Source organism: Ascidia mentula, chromosome 1 (genome assembly GCF_947561715.1).
Source record: "Ascidia mentula chromosome 1, kaAscMent1.1, whole genome shotgun sequence".
Lineage (NCBI taxonomy): Eukaryota > Metazoa > Chordata > Ascidiacea > Phlebobranchia > Ascidiidae > Ascidia > Ascidia mentula.
This window is the reverse complement of record NC_138566.1, coordinates 22,023,790-22,041,240: the sequence shown is the minus strand read 5'-3', so window position 1 is coordinate 22,041,240 and position 17,451 is coordinate 22,023,790. Positions and strand designations below refer to the sequence as shown.

Sequence of the window (17,451 nt, the reverse complement as noted above, 5' to 3'; positions counted from 1 at the left end):
ACACGAAAACATTTACCGACCTTTTCTGAATAGATGTTTTTACGTTAATTTTACAATTTTCTTCATCATGCAGCTTAAATTCACTTGGTTATGTGATTTTTGGTTTTCGTCGAACAATAGTGAAGTTGCGTGTAGCAGCCGTTTAAATGTTTTCCGGCATGAATATATCAATTAAACCCCCAGAAAGGTTTTTGTACAATGTTAATTTGACACACACAACCAAAGACGATGACACTCATTCATTCAATCATTCGACAAAAAACATTACAGAGTGAGTAAAATATATGGAGAAAGTGAAAGTGTGGGAAGGGAGATGCTGGAATCACCTTTAGGTTTTCGAAGCCGAGCGTTACTCGAGGTCAAATTACTTAAACAACACAAGATGAAAGGAAACACGGAAATTGAAGGAGGTAGCCTAGCCAAAATAATTAAGTGACAATAAATAGCGACGTGGAAATTAGGGGAATTTACTAGCAGTCTATGTAACTTGTTCGACAACAAATGAAATATATTATTGAAATGCAAAACACGAAAAAACTAAAGTTTTGCGTGATAAAGTATCGACACTGTCCTATTACGACAGTGATTCCCAACCTTTTTGTGGTTGCGTACCACTTGGAGGTAAAACAATTTCGACACGTACCACCTAGTTGAATGTTACAAAGTAACCTAGGGGATGAACTATCGAACATTTTGAGACCACTTACATTTTTTTAAATTCGAATTAGATACGTAAATTACGGAAAGGTGCTCGCGTACCACCGGTTGGTAAAAAAATGCATTATACGATGTACGTTATCGTGAAAAACAAACCTGCTTGGGGAAATTACATAATACTTAGGTCAAAAAAGTCAGTGCAGCGAACGACCGCAAGGTTTCATACTTATTAGCATACAAGTGTCCACAATCCGTGGGACCGACCACTGGAAATTCCTTTGAACAAAGACGTTTTGTTCGATGTCCGACCATAAAGGCGGCGCGAAAAAAACAACAGGAGATATTCGTTCCGCAAGTCTACCAGAGGCATATCTTTATTCCAAGTCTTAATACAAAATAGTTACGCAAATAGTAAATCTACTTGCTAATATTAACGATGGCTAAGAAGGTTATTCTCATTCTCTTTTTGCTTGCTTCTTCAGTTATTGCAGGTAGAATGGTGTTATTATATCGAGAAAACTGTTATACATTTTTCCTTTATCGTTTTCGGAATTAACATTATGGAACTATTTCAATGTATGGTTGCTATGACATGTTCTCATTATTCTTTTTTATTTATAGTTTTCATCATGAAAACAAAATGTTTTGATTTTTATTTGTTTTTTCGACGTTTTTTGACAGAAACTCCAGTCCTGATAAGCGAACAAAACACTTGCACCTGGAAGGACGTCACATCCAGCAATTGTTACATCACGTTCAGATCGGTTCCACCAGCGGACAATTTCATCATCACCAAAGGAGGTACCATCTTCCAGCATAAACAAATAATTCAGCCACAAAATTAAAGTTATATCTCATACGTCCTGGCTTTTTGCGAAGCACGCATTTTTGTTGTGTGAAAACCAATGTGCAAAATCTCATTGCTTTTTCAGGTAGCACCGTGCTGAATCAATCGAGTTACATCTTGGATCAATACTCAAATTACCAAAAAATTGTGCTGAAAGTCCCAGTAAGTGGCTGCAAAGATGCGTTTAGTCCTTATGTGTCTGTAGAATGAGTTTTATTGAATAAGTTTCTTCAATTACCCTTACAAATCACTGTTTAAACAGAACAGCGGTGAATATGAGAAGTACTATGTAGAAATATGGTCCACAAATTATTCTGAACGCCTGAACACGACCTTCTCGGTGGAAAAGCAAGAGAGTACATCTGGGGACAATGTTACAGTAATAGCCGTCCCCTCCTCTTTTGTCGGCCTGATTATTCTCTTCGTTATATATTGTAAGTATTGACGTGACTATATAACTAAAGGATAAAAATTGCTCTGTGGGCATTTAATTCAGAAACGTGATGAATTATTTTACAAATTCACACGGAAAATGACTCAAATCTTGTTTGCAGGGTGTTGTTGCAGATGAAGCAATAGAGTAACCGTAATATCCTAAATTCGGTTCAATTCACCCGAATTTTTAGCTCTATTTTCTCAAATTTTAGCTTTGCTTTTAAATTTCTTGCTTAATTTGCCATGGTTAAAACAGCATATATATATAGTATCCTCTCGTTCTGTTTTTTGCGTCGTTTTGAATTTTTAGATATTTTGAGTTTTTTGTACAAATTAACTTAAATTCACATGGTTATGTGATTTCCGGTTTTCGGCATAGGATTGATTTTGGTTTTGATAAATGAAATAAACACCCAAGTAAATTCTTTTTTGGTGTATATATTATACAATAGAAAACCTACGTGTGTCAGGCGTTTAAATGTTTTCCGGCGAGAATATATCAATTAAATCCAAAGAAATGTTTTTACCCAATCCAGCATACGTGCATTCCTAATTCTACGCGCATAACACCAAGAAGGTGACACTGTCCTTCTCGGATGTACTTTATCGTAAACAACAAACCTGCTTGCGGCCGTTACTTTGTTTTCGGTTGGAAAAGTCCCCGGGGAACGCCTACGCTTTCATACTCACTAGCATACAAGCTTATACAACCCTGGGACCGTTCGCTGGACATTCCTTTTAACAAAGACTTTTTGTTCTATATTCGAATATACGGCGACGCGAAAGTAACGACAGGAGATCCGAAACCGCTATTTGATATTTTTTGAAAGGCGGAAACTTTCCCAATTAACAATTAATCAAAATGTCAAAAGTCCCCAGCACAGAAATAATATAGCTCCAGAAAGTATTAAGAAAATCACTCAAATAAACAATGGTATATATCTGCCGTGGGCAATTGAGTGTTACCTCGTCCAGTAGCAGCGAAGGAAACGCAAACGGTAGGTGGCAGCAGAGTGTATTAAGCTGAACGTAAGGAACCACGGCAGCAACAAAGGAACCACGGCCCTTAAGTTGGTTCACACAGAAGTTATTAATTCTCGTGTTTAACTTCTAAAGTTGCCCGCTGGTATTTGGAACTGAAAACTGATCCTAACTTTGCGAAGCTTTTACGACCCAACAGAACATGGCGACAACCAGGGTTTGAACACAGCGACGCAGTTTCGACACAAATTTATTTGGAGAAACACAGTACAGGTGGCCCAGAGTAATATTGCACACAGTTTAGAATGGCGCGAACCGCGTACGGACTGGAGATAAAAGAGAAAACTAATGTAAGAATTCCATGTGGTGTAAAGATTAATTCGACTCTGGTCAAAATGCTGCAATATTTTAACGCTCATTACGCGCGGAAACATTTAATATGATACAATAAGGCATTTCACTAGAAGAAGCGCGATTACTACGAAACTAAACAACAGAGTTATGTGAGCGAACAGCAGCATGTTGTGACATCGTGCCTTTTACTGCCTTATGGTAATCTACCATTTTCTGAAGGATATGATCGCTGCATTTTTACCAATTAAACACAGAATACGGAAAACCAGGCGTACACATCATAACAGAAGATGTAGCGAAATTTTTGATACGTCAATTTCAGGCGAATGTGCGGGCACGGTGATGTATACCCGACTAAACTTTATTGGATGTGAAACAAATAATCAATGAAAATTGTCAGAAAAATTAATAATGCGTCATAAGTTGTTCGCTTGTTTCTTTTAAATTGCACGTGGAAGTGCTGCTTCAATTTTAAGGCATTTGGCCGTTACAAAATGGCATTTGGCCGTTAAATCACATACGTAGGATCAAATATAACATACACGAAAATACGTAAGGCCTAAAATGTTGGATAAAACGTAGGTTTTGCAAAGAACGATTTCAAAACAATACGAGTGTTGCTAAGGAGCCGCAAATAATTGTTTTGTTACTTAAACAACTTAATAATTATAACTTAGCAAAGGAAAGAAAACTTGATGTACTAATTTTTGCGCAATTTCATTTAAAAGGTTTTTGCGAAGCGTATGACAACACCGGGCGCCTTTAAATGTATTAGTTGTTATATACAGTTGTTGCTTGAAGATTTTTGCACCACCAACACGTTGAAGTAACTCACTACGTTGTTTGCTAGCAGCCGCAGGACGCAAAAAATAAACTACTTCTACGCGTTAAAAGGCACTGCTTCCTTTGGAATGCAGTCCAGCACTTTTTGAGCACGAGAAAATAAGCGCATACTCGTTTATGACGTCACAATGTCGTGGAAATGACGTGCGACAGACCGTGTACGAATAGCGTTGGGCCCAATTGGTCGCTCATGGCGGTCAACATGGTGTTGTATTCGGAGTACTTCGATACGTCACTAGGTGGCGCTGGTAAGTAGAGAAATGTAACAGCTGTGGCGGAGTGCTGAGATCGAATGAGCGAATTGACACGCTGGAAAAAAGTAAAAAAAAGTTTATTGACTGGTTGGATCTGCAACATTTTTTCAAATGCGTCCAATAAACTTTGCAAAATTCGCAGAAAGTCAAGACTGAAGACCATTTTGGAATTTTTTGCGTCAATCATATTTACGTAAAAGCACAGTAACTATTTTGCAATCAAACCAAAAAATTAAAAAATTAGAAACTTAAAGAAAAATAAACGCTTACTTTTAAATATTTAGGCTGGTTGTGCACCAGCTGCGACATCGGATGAGCGGCATGCAGGTTCTCGTCATTATCCTGCTGCATCACGTGCTTGCTCGGCGTCTGGATTGTGGGATCAGTCGAGTTCAAGTTGTCGTCGGGTCGCGTCATGGGGTCACTCCAGGTCACTTGTTTGATCTCAGCGTTTATGCGCACGGTTTGCAGGAACTCCTGCGAGAAAAATGAAATATTAAGCCTGGATTCCTAAATGTGATGTCATAAGCGAAAAGGGGATCCACCTCCAGCTCCTGGTCACCAGGTGTCGCATAGGAGTCGTCGCCGGGCTCGACGCAAAGGAAAATGCGGAGTTTGGTCTTTTTCTTCCAAAATGGGGTCATATTCAGTATGCAGGCCATCTGCATCAGGAAAACCGACGTCGTGTCAAAGTATGACGTAGACTCGGATGACGTCGCCGCCTGAAGTCACGTGGTAAGGTTTAAAACCGATTTTGAGCGGGAAAGAGTGTGGAGTACCTCGTTTAGGAGGGGTGGGTAAAGGGAAGTCCCCCCGCCCCTCTTTGTGGGGGCGAGCAGGGGTTTGAGGAAGTTGATCGGCCACACGTCGATGTAATGAACGCGACCCTTGTCCTGCATTACCGCCGACTTGTCAAGCTGAAAATAAAAACGGCTGATACTTACTTGTGTACACAGTACAACCCACGTATCGGGGCAATATTTTTTAATTCCCTCTGTATTAGGCGAATATACTTCCATTCCCTAAATCCCAAAAAGGGTATGCCGCACACAACACACGTTCATTTTATACTTCCCACATGGCAAAATTTGGATTAAATAATGTCTTTTGGATTAAATATTGCAGTGTGCGCAGGTTTTACACCTTTTCTCAGCGAAAACTTCAGAAAGTTACCTGGTCGAAGTAGCGAGCGAGACAGACGTTCTTGCGCAGTTTGAGTGCGTCGTATATGATGGCCACGAACTCGTCCACCGGCAAATTACGGTCTTGTTGTTCCGAGGCGTCATCGAACGCGGAAGTTCCAGATTCAAAAAAACTTCGCGACTCGAATGCCTCGTCCTCAGTGCGCGTTTCTTCCGCTAAGATCGCCGACAGACGCGACCTGATTATGACGTCACACGTTGAATGACGACCACGAAATGAAAGTCAGTTCACAATCCAGGAAGCAACATAATGTGAATACGAAAGATTCCTAACAACTAATTACAGTAACACTGGGTCAACATAAGCGGGTATACCTGCGACTACTTGAAGCGATTCAGGGCCACTGATTTTGACCAAAATGTTGCAGAATCATATCCTTACGTAATTTCATTTAAAGTCGAGACCCGACCTGTGTGGTCGCTCGGTTAATTAAAAGCATTACATTAACTGCATCACTTGTATGACTCATGACTCGTTGCACGCCCGTTGTTCTATTTCCGTGGGTTAAAATCTCGGAGGGCAGTATCAAAATTTATTAAATTCCAATGTTTTACTTGCAAACAATTTGCAGCGCAGCATAATCATTTTTACATATTATTATATCCTTTTTGAAACAACTGTATTCATTATTGGAAACTCAGTTTGGATAACCAGTGACACACTCCTATAATACTGAGGTTGTTTTAATGCAATTAGGCGTTTGTTGTTGCGGCATTAAAACGCAGCGTTATCAAAACGTTTTGCTGACAGGCACGAATTAAATCGTCGTAGTATGAAACGACGCACACGCACAAATTTATATGCGGTCAAACATACCCGCTTCGTTTCTTTTTCTCTCCGAAAGCTCCAACCTGAAGGAAAGTGTCCCGACAAGAGCTGTCGTCATAGAAACCAAGAACGAGTGTGTTCGGTTTCATCCCGCCAAGACCTGTGACGTGTTCAAGAGTTTTTATTAACATATGATCAAAATTCTGTCAAATTTCCAGAAACTGTGGAACAGTAAGTCAAATCTTAACCGCACATGCTTTGGCGAGGTTTCTGTCGCGTTATCGGGTCGAAATAACGACTCAACACACAAGTACTAAAAAACATAAGAAATACACATAAGCAATGATTACTGTACGAGCTTGAGTTAAAAATTTCTTTAATTTATGAATACCTAAACTGTACGTTTATAGACCAAGCTGTTCTCACCAGATATACGAAGCAAGTGTTCAGTGCCTTCCCTCACCGACCCGGATAAAGTGAGTTCGACGAATGCCTTCACGTTGAGTTCGTCGACCAGGTTTAACCAATGCTTGTATTCGTAGTTCAGGATATCAGTGTCCATGTCAGCCAGATGTCCGATACTCACGTGACCCAACACGTACAAGCCTGGGGAGAAAATGAAGAACGTGGTTTATGGGGTTGGGTTCGCTCTAAAGCAGAGGAATGGACTTTGTATCCATTGGATAAAACCGCCCGTGGCAAAAACGCTAATGTCGCAAATTTGGTTCCACAACTATGCATTTATAATGCCGATTTTCTACGCTAATGGTCTTCAATCGAAAGCTGTCGGATTTTTCCGCCCATGTCAAAGTATTAAAACTACTTTTTCCACACAACACATACCCGATTTCTTTATTGAGTTGATAAAGTCGATGAGCTGACAACAAGAGCGTGGATTTTTTACCATCAGCAAGATTTGGGGACGCCAGAACTTGACGTGTTCCTTCCGCACGTCCAACATCAACATGTATTTACGGACCTGCAAACAAACAACGTTTACTAGATAAAACAGTCGATTTTTTCATGACTCCAGTATTCTCACTTCTTTCCCAACCGATTAAGATGCGTTAACATATTATTACGACAAAATTTTTTTTTACAAAATATGAAGGGTACAACCATGAGCTAAAAGTGTATGTTTTAAGGGAAAAGCTGGTTTACTTGGCGTTTTTGACGGGGGTTCCTTCCAGGGTCCCGCAGACAAAAGAATTTCAAAAACACAGCTACACAAATAATATTGCACTAAATTTCATGCGCAATTAACTATCAGCAACCATTTTTCCTTCTTAGTCATTGCGTTTTCACCTTGGTATCTCTTAACAATTGCGCCCTGACCTTGAATTAAAGTCAGCGGTGTAGCGATGATATTGTGCGTGATTTCACTTCATTTTAACCAACTACGTGCAGTCAGATACCTGATGAAAAATAAGAGCTTGACTGATGTAACCCCACGAAGAAGATGGTACTCTATAGTGGATTATTAGGAGGAGTATGATGAGGACGAGGACGCTAATAGATGTGTAGATGGCGTTGATGAGGAACATCATCGTGATGCAACTCACGAATCCCAGGAGACAAGTGTGCCAGGTGAAGAACTTGAACGTGGGCCTGTTATGAAAATAAATGAACATATTGTTGAAGTTGATGTGTTGTCGGAAAGATGAACAGTTGAAAGCCGCTGTTTAAAATCTTTGTTAACGCGGAGTAATCAGCATTTTTTTTAACTCTGAACAAATAAAATATTTATTTATGTGAAAATTTTTGTTGCGTAAATCTTTGGAAAAATTTTGCAATTGCAAAAAAAAATCAGCGTTGCTTCTTGTTTTGCTTTCACACTGTTGAATTTCACGAAGCTGTTGTACAATTGGTTGTGTTTGACTACTTCATCACAACGGAAAGTGGCCCCAAACTGCGACAACGGTTCAGTGAGACAGCACAAAGGCAAGCAACGAACCTGAAATTTGGAGCCGACGCCCATTCCAGAGCCAGACAAGCGAGATCAGTGGCGGCATACGAGAAGAGGAAGAATATGGTGACGATCGGTGCGATGGTGTTCACCTTGCCAGCGAACAGAGTGATTTGAACAAGAAACCAAGATACCAGGACTGCTGGAATCGGGTTCCCGTTTCGCGTTGTCTTGGTTACCGGACGCAGTATGATTCCTATGAACAACAACAAAAGCTTGATGTGAAATTGAAGCAGAGCTGGATGGAAACCAATGCTTTCTCTTTAGTCTGCTGAAGTAAAAAAGTCAAAATTCTTTGTTACATTATTTTAAGGGCTCACTTTGAACACTATCTGTACATTACATGTTTTAAAGTTATTGAGGTATAGCCGTTCGGATATCCTGTTTAAGAATGTATCACAATCACCACCAGTATCGAAAAGTTTTTTATTGTATTGAACATCCAACACGTTAATTTGTACAACAACTGCTGTGATCTGTGGCAGATTCATCGTTTAATCTGAATATCTGGCTTCAAAATCCAATGGCTTTAATAGCGATCACGTCTTTACAGCGTAATCGGCGGAAATGTATTTTGCTGAGAAGTAAACTAACTCTATGGTGTGGATGGTCAAACTTTTCGGGCCAGGGATTATCAAAAATTTCACTGGTCGGACGAGCTTAATAAAATCCGTTGTCGATTAGAATGTAGTTTTCACGATGCAACCGATTTACAGTGCGTAAAGTTGAAAAAAGTTGCATCCGAAAAGCAAAACAAGCACTTAATTTTGACCTGCGGGATGTAGTTTGTTTATGTTTTAACAATAGCGTAAATGGAAAGGTCAACCGCGGGCACACACATAGGCCTCTGTGGAAGTAAGAGTCTGAGCGCAATCGTCTTCGCAGGTGTCGCAATACAACGTAACAAAAGAATTACGTCATAGCGTCGCACGGAGAGTGAGTGACGAGGTCTCAAAGCTGACGGAAAGTGATTTAACCTATTTTCGGGTGTGGTAGAATACAACTTCTGCGTTGGGCGGGCAGACCGAATCCAACTACTTCTTTGTATACCACTACCAGTTATTCCTATACTATGTTGCAGAAATTGCCAGTTAAACACACAACAAAGCTAAATGAAACGGATATTTCTACAACAAGAGGCCATTTTTGCATTGTCCACTGGAAACGCTCTTCAAACAGTTGTGTAGGGGGCAGGCTAACAAGCGTCGTAAACTTGATGAACAACTAACGACTTTAAAAAACCGGTAAGCGTTGGTTGTAAACGAGCTATAAAGACGGTCGCGAATCGTAAAATACGAACCAGCTATTACATTCTTCCTGACAGGTTGCAGATTTCATACAGGGTCTCATCCATTGCGTTTCATCGGACGAAAACCTTACTTTCGACCTTTTTACTACAGAAAATTGCTTATTGCCTTATTGTACCTTCGCTGACAAGTCAAATCAGGATATAAAAATCAAGTTTCGGTTTAACCATCACCAAACCCCTTACTCCCCTCTAACCTAAGCAGTATACACGAACACATACCGAAGAGCTCGTCCCTTGCAAGGGCGAACAAGATCCTAGAGGCGCCGATGAGACAGCTGAGGGCAGCAGAGAGCGATGATGAAAACACTCCGATTGCAACGAGCGGCGACCACAGGTTGATGGATAGTAAAAAGCTGTAGTTGCACTGCAAGAGAGACCTAAGCAATATGCAAATCGCTGTTAGAGAAAGCCGTGCGGTTTCATGTTTCACGGAACTGCGGTTGCGATTCAAGGAACTGAGGAAACACGCAGTATTTGGTCTAAATATTCACACATCACGTTCGCACTTATTTGATCTATTTCTATGCGAACAAAATAACAACGCAACAAATTTATCGCATTTCCAGCTTTTTGTAACAACTACAAGAGGCTTTGGCGCACGTTTAGTTGCCACATTTGTAAAGAAAACCTGGCAGTAATAAAACCAGGTATTGTGAAACGACTTCCCGTCCGCACAAGCGACAATCGCCAGTCAAAACCAGCACCGTGTGAACTTCTACCTTGGAGAGGTGGCGGCGATAAGAATGACCAGGATTGTGTAGACGAGGAAGGTGATGATGCAGGCCGCTATCGTTCCAACTGGTATCGAACGACTGGGATTTTTCAGGTCGCCTGCGGTGAATAACAAAACAAAGATGAGGCGAAATGCTTCAGGATATTTTAGGCGAGGTAAAACGCAAACAAGCTAAAAGCTACACCATCACTCACGAGGCCGTTACATGCCAACTCCAGGCCTGTGCCAACTCCCGGCAACCGATAACCGCAAACACAGAACATACTCGCACAAGATTTGCATGCAAACTTGTTGCTACTTAATAAAGTGTTTGTAGTGGCAAAGTTTGGTAAAAAAATGCATGGAAATACACGTACAATATTGATCTACAAAATACGGTTCTGGAAACCCAATGGCGGAGTATATTTCCAGCAACAGTGCAGTTCGTTGATGAGGCCATATGTTGGCACAAGGCAACGCCCACCACTGCAGATAACAGTCTCAATGCAGACGAGCTATATTCCATCGAAATACAGCTCGTTGCGCAAGACTGTGCGTGACACATTTCATTATCCAGCGTCGAGACCTGGCTTCCCAAGGACGTTAGCAAGATCTATCATCTATCTAGTATGGTTTGTTACGCTTTAATTCCTTGACAAGCGAGACGGGAAGTGGGGTTGCGTCACGATTGCTGCCGAACGCTGGTAGAACGGTGCCCCGCCTATAAATGTATATAGCAGGCCGGCGGTTTATTCGCAGTGCTCGCCAAACGTCTGCGTTTTTTGTATACAATGCCGGTTACTCAGTAACGCGACGAAACGCAGTGTCAAATATAGCTTTGTAAACAATGGATAAGTTCAATTTCCACCTATAGAGAAACATTGAATTGAATTTTGAAAGCTGTGGTTCATGGAAAGGGTGAAATATTTCTTCATCGCTTCGGCCCAAAGCGCAGTGGTTGAATGAGGTTTTGTCATACTTGGCCATATGTCTTCCACCATCAACCGACCGGAATTGTGTGAAACGACACGAGCATCCCAGTTTGTTTTTTTAATTCCTGCGTAGACCTTCCCTGTCGCCAAGACTGCGTTGCATTTACAGCAGTTTTTTAACTTCGAGTTGCGTCCCGAATTTTGGCAAACACTCCAAACATGCTCAAAAGTTTTCCACAAGATCGAAGGGAGATGATATAATTTTGCGCGCTGGCGAGGTTCTCAGCCCAAACCATTACGTAATGTGTGAAATACAAAGGACCTCAAGTAACGCACTGTGGCAGTGGAAACGCAAAGCACCCAATTTTTGAAAGGGGAATTGCAGACCCATTTATAAAAATAACACCAACGTATTCAACACCAATGTTGTCCATTTGAATGACAACAATGCCCGTATGTGGTTTCCGATACGTTATACCAACATAACTTTTACAACCGCTTGGTCATATATTTGCCTAATTCATGCACCTGTGCTATGTACATTAACTGGATATCACGACCACCTTCCATGCACATAGAAATATGAACTATCTGGTGTGTGTGCGTTAATTAAAATTTGAATCCAAGAACAAAGCAAGCAGCGGGATGAGAAAAAATATGCGCAAGTTTTACCACAACGACTTTATTTGACGTATTTGTAAACCTCAATATGTTTAAGTAACACGTTGAGTTGCTACTCGCAAATACACAACACAACATTTGGTATATTTCCGTCAAGGTGTATTCTTGTAAGTTAAGTTGGGTAAACTCACCGGACATGTTGGCGCCCGCCATGATTCCAGTGCAGCCGTTGAAGAGCACAGCGAAAACCGTAATGAAGTTTTGCTTTGCCATGGTGGTGTAGTCGATGGTGAACTTCTCTGCAATGCAACACATTTACATAAAACTATATACGAGCGCCGGTTACGTATTTTATTAGCCAAGATCAGAGGTCGGCAACCTATGGTTCTGAAGCCACATGTGGCTTTTTCGTCCACTGTTACGTCATGGAGAATGCAAGCTCACTTTTTAATGCAACAGCAATGTTAATAAATAATCAACGTGTTACACTTCCGGCGATCTTCACTGGACCCTGACGGTTTGGTTCTATGTATGTTGAAGATTACCGACCTTTGGCATAGGTTAATAAAAGTACACTGCAATTGTAGCTAGGTTGCTAGCTGCAGCAGCTCAGCGATCTAAGGTAAAATCACATGTTTTGTTACTTGTCTATTATATGTGAGATTTGAGCTTAAATAACAGCCGACTGTAAAGTACATGGAATCGAAAACCTCAAGTGCTCTCCATATCAATACTGATTATAACCTTTGGCAGTCGTATTGAGGGTAACATTGGACACACATTCTGTTGTTTTGTCGGCAATATAGTTGTGAACGTTGCGGAGTGGGAAAAGTTAATGGCGATTTTACTCTTTATTTATTAAGGCCCTGTGACAAAATGCGCTACAATGTGCAGCGGATTTGTGAACATTAGCTAACATAATCGAAAACAATTACTCTGTTCTCAAGGTATTAGGCTGTCCCTCGTGATATGTCAATATAATAACACATTTGCATTTGACCTTACACGACTCATAGACTGTTTGAAATGAGAATAAGCTTTTTGTACGTTTTACAGTGCACCGGATTTCGTCATATTAAAACAGAGTGACCGGTACTGAAAACCACCACAACGGAACCAAATATGGGCCGTCATACTGTTTGTTTATGTTGGTGAAAAAACGCGGTTTAAACAAGCACTAGTTCATGGGCAAGGTTCAAATCGGCTTTGTTTGAACTGCCATGTGACAAAAGGTCATATGCGGTCACAAAGGCAGCTATCAAATTAACCCAAAGGCTGTGAACGCCCGTTCAAATAAACCAAAGTCTTTCTTTCACTCTATAATCGGCCATAGTGTTGCATAGGGAAACCCAATGTTTTGTTAAAACGGAGTTATTGGCCATAAATTTATCGTTGAATCACCCTGAATTTACAGAAAACCATAACACCAACATGCATACTTAGGCAAGTTCTTTCTTACTAAAACTAACTATGTTTTTTTCTTTTGGATAAGAATTGAATAAAACAATTGTTGATTTTTTAACAGGGAAATCACTGCCATTTTGATTTAATTCCGCTTAAACCAGTTGCTTTGTCAGATTAAAAACACAATGGTGATAGCAAACAAACTATACAACAGATTGCTGTTTTTAGACCCCATTAGATAGTTGGTTTTCCAAAAAGTCAATCAAAAACCATAACTTAACACTATCAGATTGGGTGCACTGTTTGCATTATTTAAAAACAGCATAAAACCAAAAATAGTACTTGGAACAAATGAAGGAAACAATGCATGGGGATCACAAAGCACACACACATGCATCAAAGATAAAACAAATGTAACAGGGCTGTAGGGTAAGGACACAAACAACACTTACTTACCAAACATGTTGCCCTTCAGTGTCGCATAAGAAAGACCGGTATAATTCACTGCAGTCACATTGCAACTACCCGATATGTTTGTGGCAGTGAGGTTTACTGCAAATGGGGCTGGTTTTGCGAAGAAACTGAAAACAAATTTGAACATACATACTGAAATGTATTAAAAATTAGTAATTACAATCTGTGGCATTTTAAACTTTGAGCTCACTAGATAAATACATTTTCTGTTATGAAATTTCATACCTTATATTTATTGAAGCAATTGAAACCATCACCACAATAAAAATTAGGAAAGTTGTCTTGGCATATATGTCTGCTCCGACTAGACAAACAACGAGACACACTAGTAGAATCACTGAGCCATAAAGGTAGTTCCACCAATAACCAGTTGGAAATATTCCCCTGACAAAATAATAGAAAACTCCTCAGATCAGGTTTTTACAGCAAAGTCTTTTGAATATAACGTCATTTTGCTACAATTGCATGGACAGGTTCATTTATTTTTACAAGAGAAACTAACATTTAAAAAACAATTTTGCATGATGACTTACGCTGCCAGTTGGCCAGAACCTCCAAAATATGAAACAATTGCCTCCACAATGCCAAAGATGTAGAGAGTGGATGAAGCCACATTGGCGAGGAAAAACATCAAACCGATAGCACCACCAAACTCTGGGCCAAGAGCACGACTTATCATAACTTTGTACAAAATAATTTAGTCAAGAAAATGTTTTTCAGTGTCATTTATTTTGTGATTATTACAGTTCCAAAGTAAATAGCAAAGTTTGTCTAATATGAAGTAAGACACACACAGACACCTGCTTGTAATTTGTGTGCTGTTGTGGCATTATTGTCATTAAGAAACACAAGAAATATAACTTTAAAAAAGGATACAATACGCTCCACCACCCTCAATGGCACCATTTGTGGAAATGGCACAAACTGACAAGACTGTCAGTCCAATAATTGCATAAGCAAGTGCAAGCATAGCCAGCCCTTCCAGCAACCCTGACTGACCGACTATGAAACCCATTCGAAGGAAGAGGATGACGCTGAACATGGAAAGGCAACAGGGCACAACCACCCCGAAAAATGTTGACAACTTTCTTTGTCCATTTTCTGGTGACTCCTGAAAATGTAATCACATGTCAATAACAATAAATCGGTTTTATTTTAAACCAAGCCACATCAATATGTAGGCCCATGATACTATTACGCACATTTTTATTACAAAAACCCAGATAATATATATACACTCTACTTCCCTGTGCAGAATGCCAACAAAATTTTTAAAATGTGACAAAGTAACAAAAAACAATACTTTTCAGTTTCTACATTTCTCACCCCATTGTGTTCTGTGATGCTAGACAGTCGAAGAGAACTGTTTCCATTATATCGTTTTGCTGCACCAGTTATCAGTAAATCATTTTCTGACCCACCAGGCATGGTGTTAATACAGACAAAGACAGGTTTCTTTGCTCGACCTATTTTCAAAGAACTAAACCAGTGAGCAACACGAATTTCATAAACCAATGAGGATTGACACCTAATGCGAAAACTTATTCCCAGCCTATGAAAGGATAGAAATTTTCAGATCTAACGGTAGGCTAATTTCTTGCTTGTGTGAAAATTTGTCAATACTGGTTAACCTTAAAAGCATACCAATTTCTTAAGTATATACCAAATATATACACAATACCCTTAATTTGTTTAACAAATTGGTCTTAATCAAACATTTCATTTATTTGATCTTTTTCTCTTGTATTTTTAAATACAAATTGCATAGGCTGCAATAAAGCTCTGCACAAACCTCCAACCACAAGAAAAAAGAAAACTGTTTGTTATTGCTCACTTTTAAAACAACCAGCTGTTTAAGTACAGTTACTGCTCATGGGCAGGAGATGGCGTCGATTGCGCGGTGCGTGTAATACAGGAAGTGGTTCTAACTGACTCTACCTCACATTCGGAACCGACTGCGCCGACTCACATGACGTCTTCGTCAACATCGCACCTCTCAACCGAAATCACCAGACCATGAAAATATCCAATCCGGTGCTTTCCCTTTATCGATGTGCTGTGGGCAAAGTTGCTCTCTAGCGTCATTCCACCTGTGGCATTACTCAATATATTTTTATTATTCTACCAGTTTTAACCAGCATTCGTTAATTAACCTACGTATCTTTAAAATTTGCTTTCCCACACTACTAGCGTGATTTAATCTGTTAAGCCCAACTTTGCGCGCAACAGAGATTAATCTTTTTGTCAATACTGTAGCACCATACGCATGTTTCCCAAATTAATTCTTCACGCATTTGGAACACAGACGGATCGAAGGATGCAGACGAAGTTAGACTTTCCGGCAGAACTCGCACAGCTTCTGGCATCCAACTCGACGCCAGACTTTTTTTCATCTCAACTTGTTAAATAAGCCTGCTCACGGAGTCAAAATTTTGTAGTCTACAGCAAGAACAGCCATAGCGGACTTAGTTTCAGTCATAGCAACATCAAGCAAAACACTTCAAAAGCTGCAGTGGTGACACCGACGTGATCAACTTGCTTTATCAGGCTGGTTTGTTCTTTGTATTGTTTCAGTAATTTGAATTTCGTGGCGGATCGTAGAGAATGATCCTTCGCTCCATTGCCATGACGGACTCGAGAAAAGATCTGGACGTATGGACTAGGTACCAATTTTAACCCGGTACCGTAATTTTATCTTACAAGTCTTAACTGTGAAGCTGTGAAGCATGCTTTGTCTATAAAAGTATGCTATGCAAGAAAACGATATGGTTATATCAGTATGCATGCGTGTACTATATTATTTCTGTTTTCAGAAGGGGGTTCTTTAGTTTGAAGTTAATCATGTAATTAAAACGTCACTTATTTTTTTGGCATACGAGTTTGACGTTCCTTAACAGTAAATTGTGGAACCTAACCTAAACATTTTGTCTGCTTAGGAGGTTGCTAAATATGGTGGGCGTAACTTTAAATAGTTCGTGACTGAGCGAGTAACTTTATCGCACGCACATCTTAAAATAATGTAACTTCTTTTCAAAAAAATTTTCTTACTCAATTTACAAAAACGTCGCTAGGAACCTTAATTGTACGTTACATTTATTGAATGTAATGCTTGAATAATTTCAAGTCATGCGTTAAACGCAAATACGATATAATGGCAGTATAGTCAACATCTGATATAGTGCAGTCGTGATAATATGCACAATTCACGAAAATCTATCATGTCCGATGATGTTTCCCTTACTGCATGGTCAGGACAATAACGACGTGGAGATGGGACGGGTGTATAATAATATCATGCATGGCTTGGCGATAAATCTAAAATGATCGGACATGATGTTTTTGATTGGGTGGAACAACACACTGTTGCTATAATTCGTTTATTTTATTGAAGAAAGGAGGATGTCATTAAGACGACAGGAATGAGATTGCACTGCTTGGTGGTAAGAACGGATCTGTCTTTACTGGTCAGATATCCAAAATTACTCACGAGGAGTGGCAGACGTTCAGACTCTATATATATCAATATAGCATTCTGGTCACGTCTTTAGTCACGTTTCTACAATTCTTCAAAGAGTCCCCTTTCTAGTATCAAAGCGAGTGGTTTGTAACATTTAGGAACAGGGTATTTGGATTACACGCTACCCCGATGAAAACGTTGTGATACAGAAAACGACACATTATATAAGGTACA

The 17,451-nt window shown here is 39.9% G+C and overlaps 2 protein-coding genes across 2 annotated transcripts; one reads left to right on the top strand and one right to left on the bottom strand.

Annotated features, from left to right (window-relative positions):
• The first annotated feature begins 1,008 nt into the window (after window positions 1-1,008).
• LOC145913133 (uncharacterized) lies at window positions 1,009-2,364 on the top strand. Its single transcript, XM_083000684.1, has 5 exons — window positions 1,009-1,148; window positions 1,339-1,458; window positions 1,590-1,666; window positions 1,767-1,938; window positions 2,059-2,364. The coding sequence occupies exons 1-5, from the start codon at window positions 1,094-1,096 to the stop codon at window positions 2,073-2,075; spliced, it is 441 nt and encodes a 146-aa protein (XP_082856810.1). The 5' UTR covers window positions 1,009-1,093; the 3' UTR covers window positions 2,076-2,364.
• An 800-nt stretch (window positions 2,365-3,164) lies between these two features.
• LOC145892626 (solute carrier family 12 member 9-like) lies at window positions 3,165-15,308 on the bottom strand. Its single transcript, XM_082982022.1, has 18 exons — window positions 15,087-15,308; window positions 14,637-14,871; window positions 14,294-14,441; window positions 13,986-14,144; window positions 13,743-13,867; window positions 12,074-12,181; window positions 10,337-10,448; window positions 9,837-9,994; window positions 8,297-8,504; window positions 7,758-7,950; window positions 7,186-7,321; window positions 6,769-6,948; window positions 6,391-6,502; window positions 5,545-5,752; window positions 5,151-5,288; window positions 4,917-5,093; window positions 4,642-4,848; window positions 3,165-4,426 (listed from the first exon to the last, which is right to left on the bottom strand). Exons 1-18 carry the CDS (start codon window positions 15,186-15,188, stop codon window positions 4,241-4,243), a joined length of 2,892 nt encoding a protein of 963 aa, XP_082838148.1. The 5' UTR covers window positions 15,189-15,308; the 3' UTR covers window positions 3,165-4,240.
• Window positions 15,309-17,451: the final 2,143 nt, after the last annotated feature.

Bases quoted from the DNA above. Each gene is read 5' to 3' on its own strand.
- LOC145913133 (XM_083000684.1), top strand. From the start codon at position 1,094: ATGGCTAAGAAGGTTATTCTCATTCTCTTTTTGCTTGCTTCTTCAGTT. The intron at 1,149-1,338 runs GTAGAATGGTGT...GTTTTTTGACAG, and splicing joins TGCTTCTTCAGTTATTGCAG to AAACTCCAGTCCTGATAAGC. The intron at 1,667-1,766 runs GTAAGTGGCTGC...CTGTTTAAACAG, and splicing joins AAATTGTGCTGAAAGTCCCA to AACAGCGGTGAATATGAGAA.
- LOC145892626 (XM_082982022.1), bottom strand. From the start codon at position 15,188: ATGCCTGGTGGGTCAGAAAATGATTTACTGATAACTGGTGCAGCAAAA. The intron at 14,145-14,293 runs GTAAGTCATCAT...TTATTTTGTCAG, and splicing joins GGTTCTGGCCAACTGGCAGC to GGGAATATTTCCAACTGGTT. The intron at 7,951-8,296 runs GTTCGTTGCTTG...TTTTCATAACAG, and splicing joins GCGTCGGCTCCAAATTTCAG to GCCCACGTTCAAGTTCTTCA.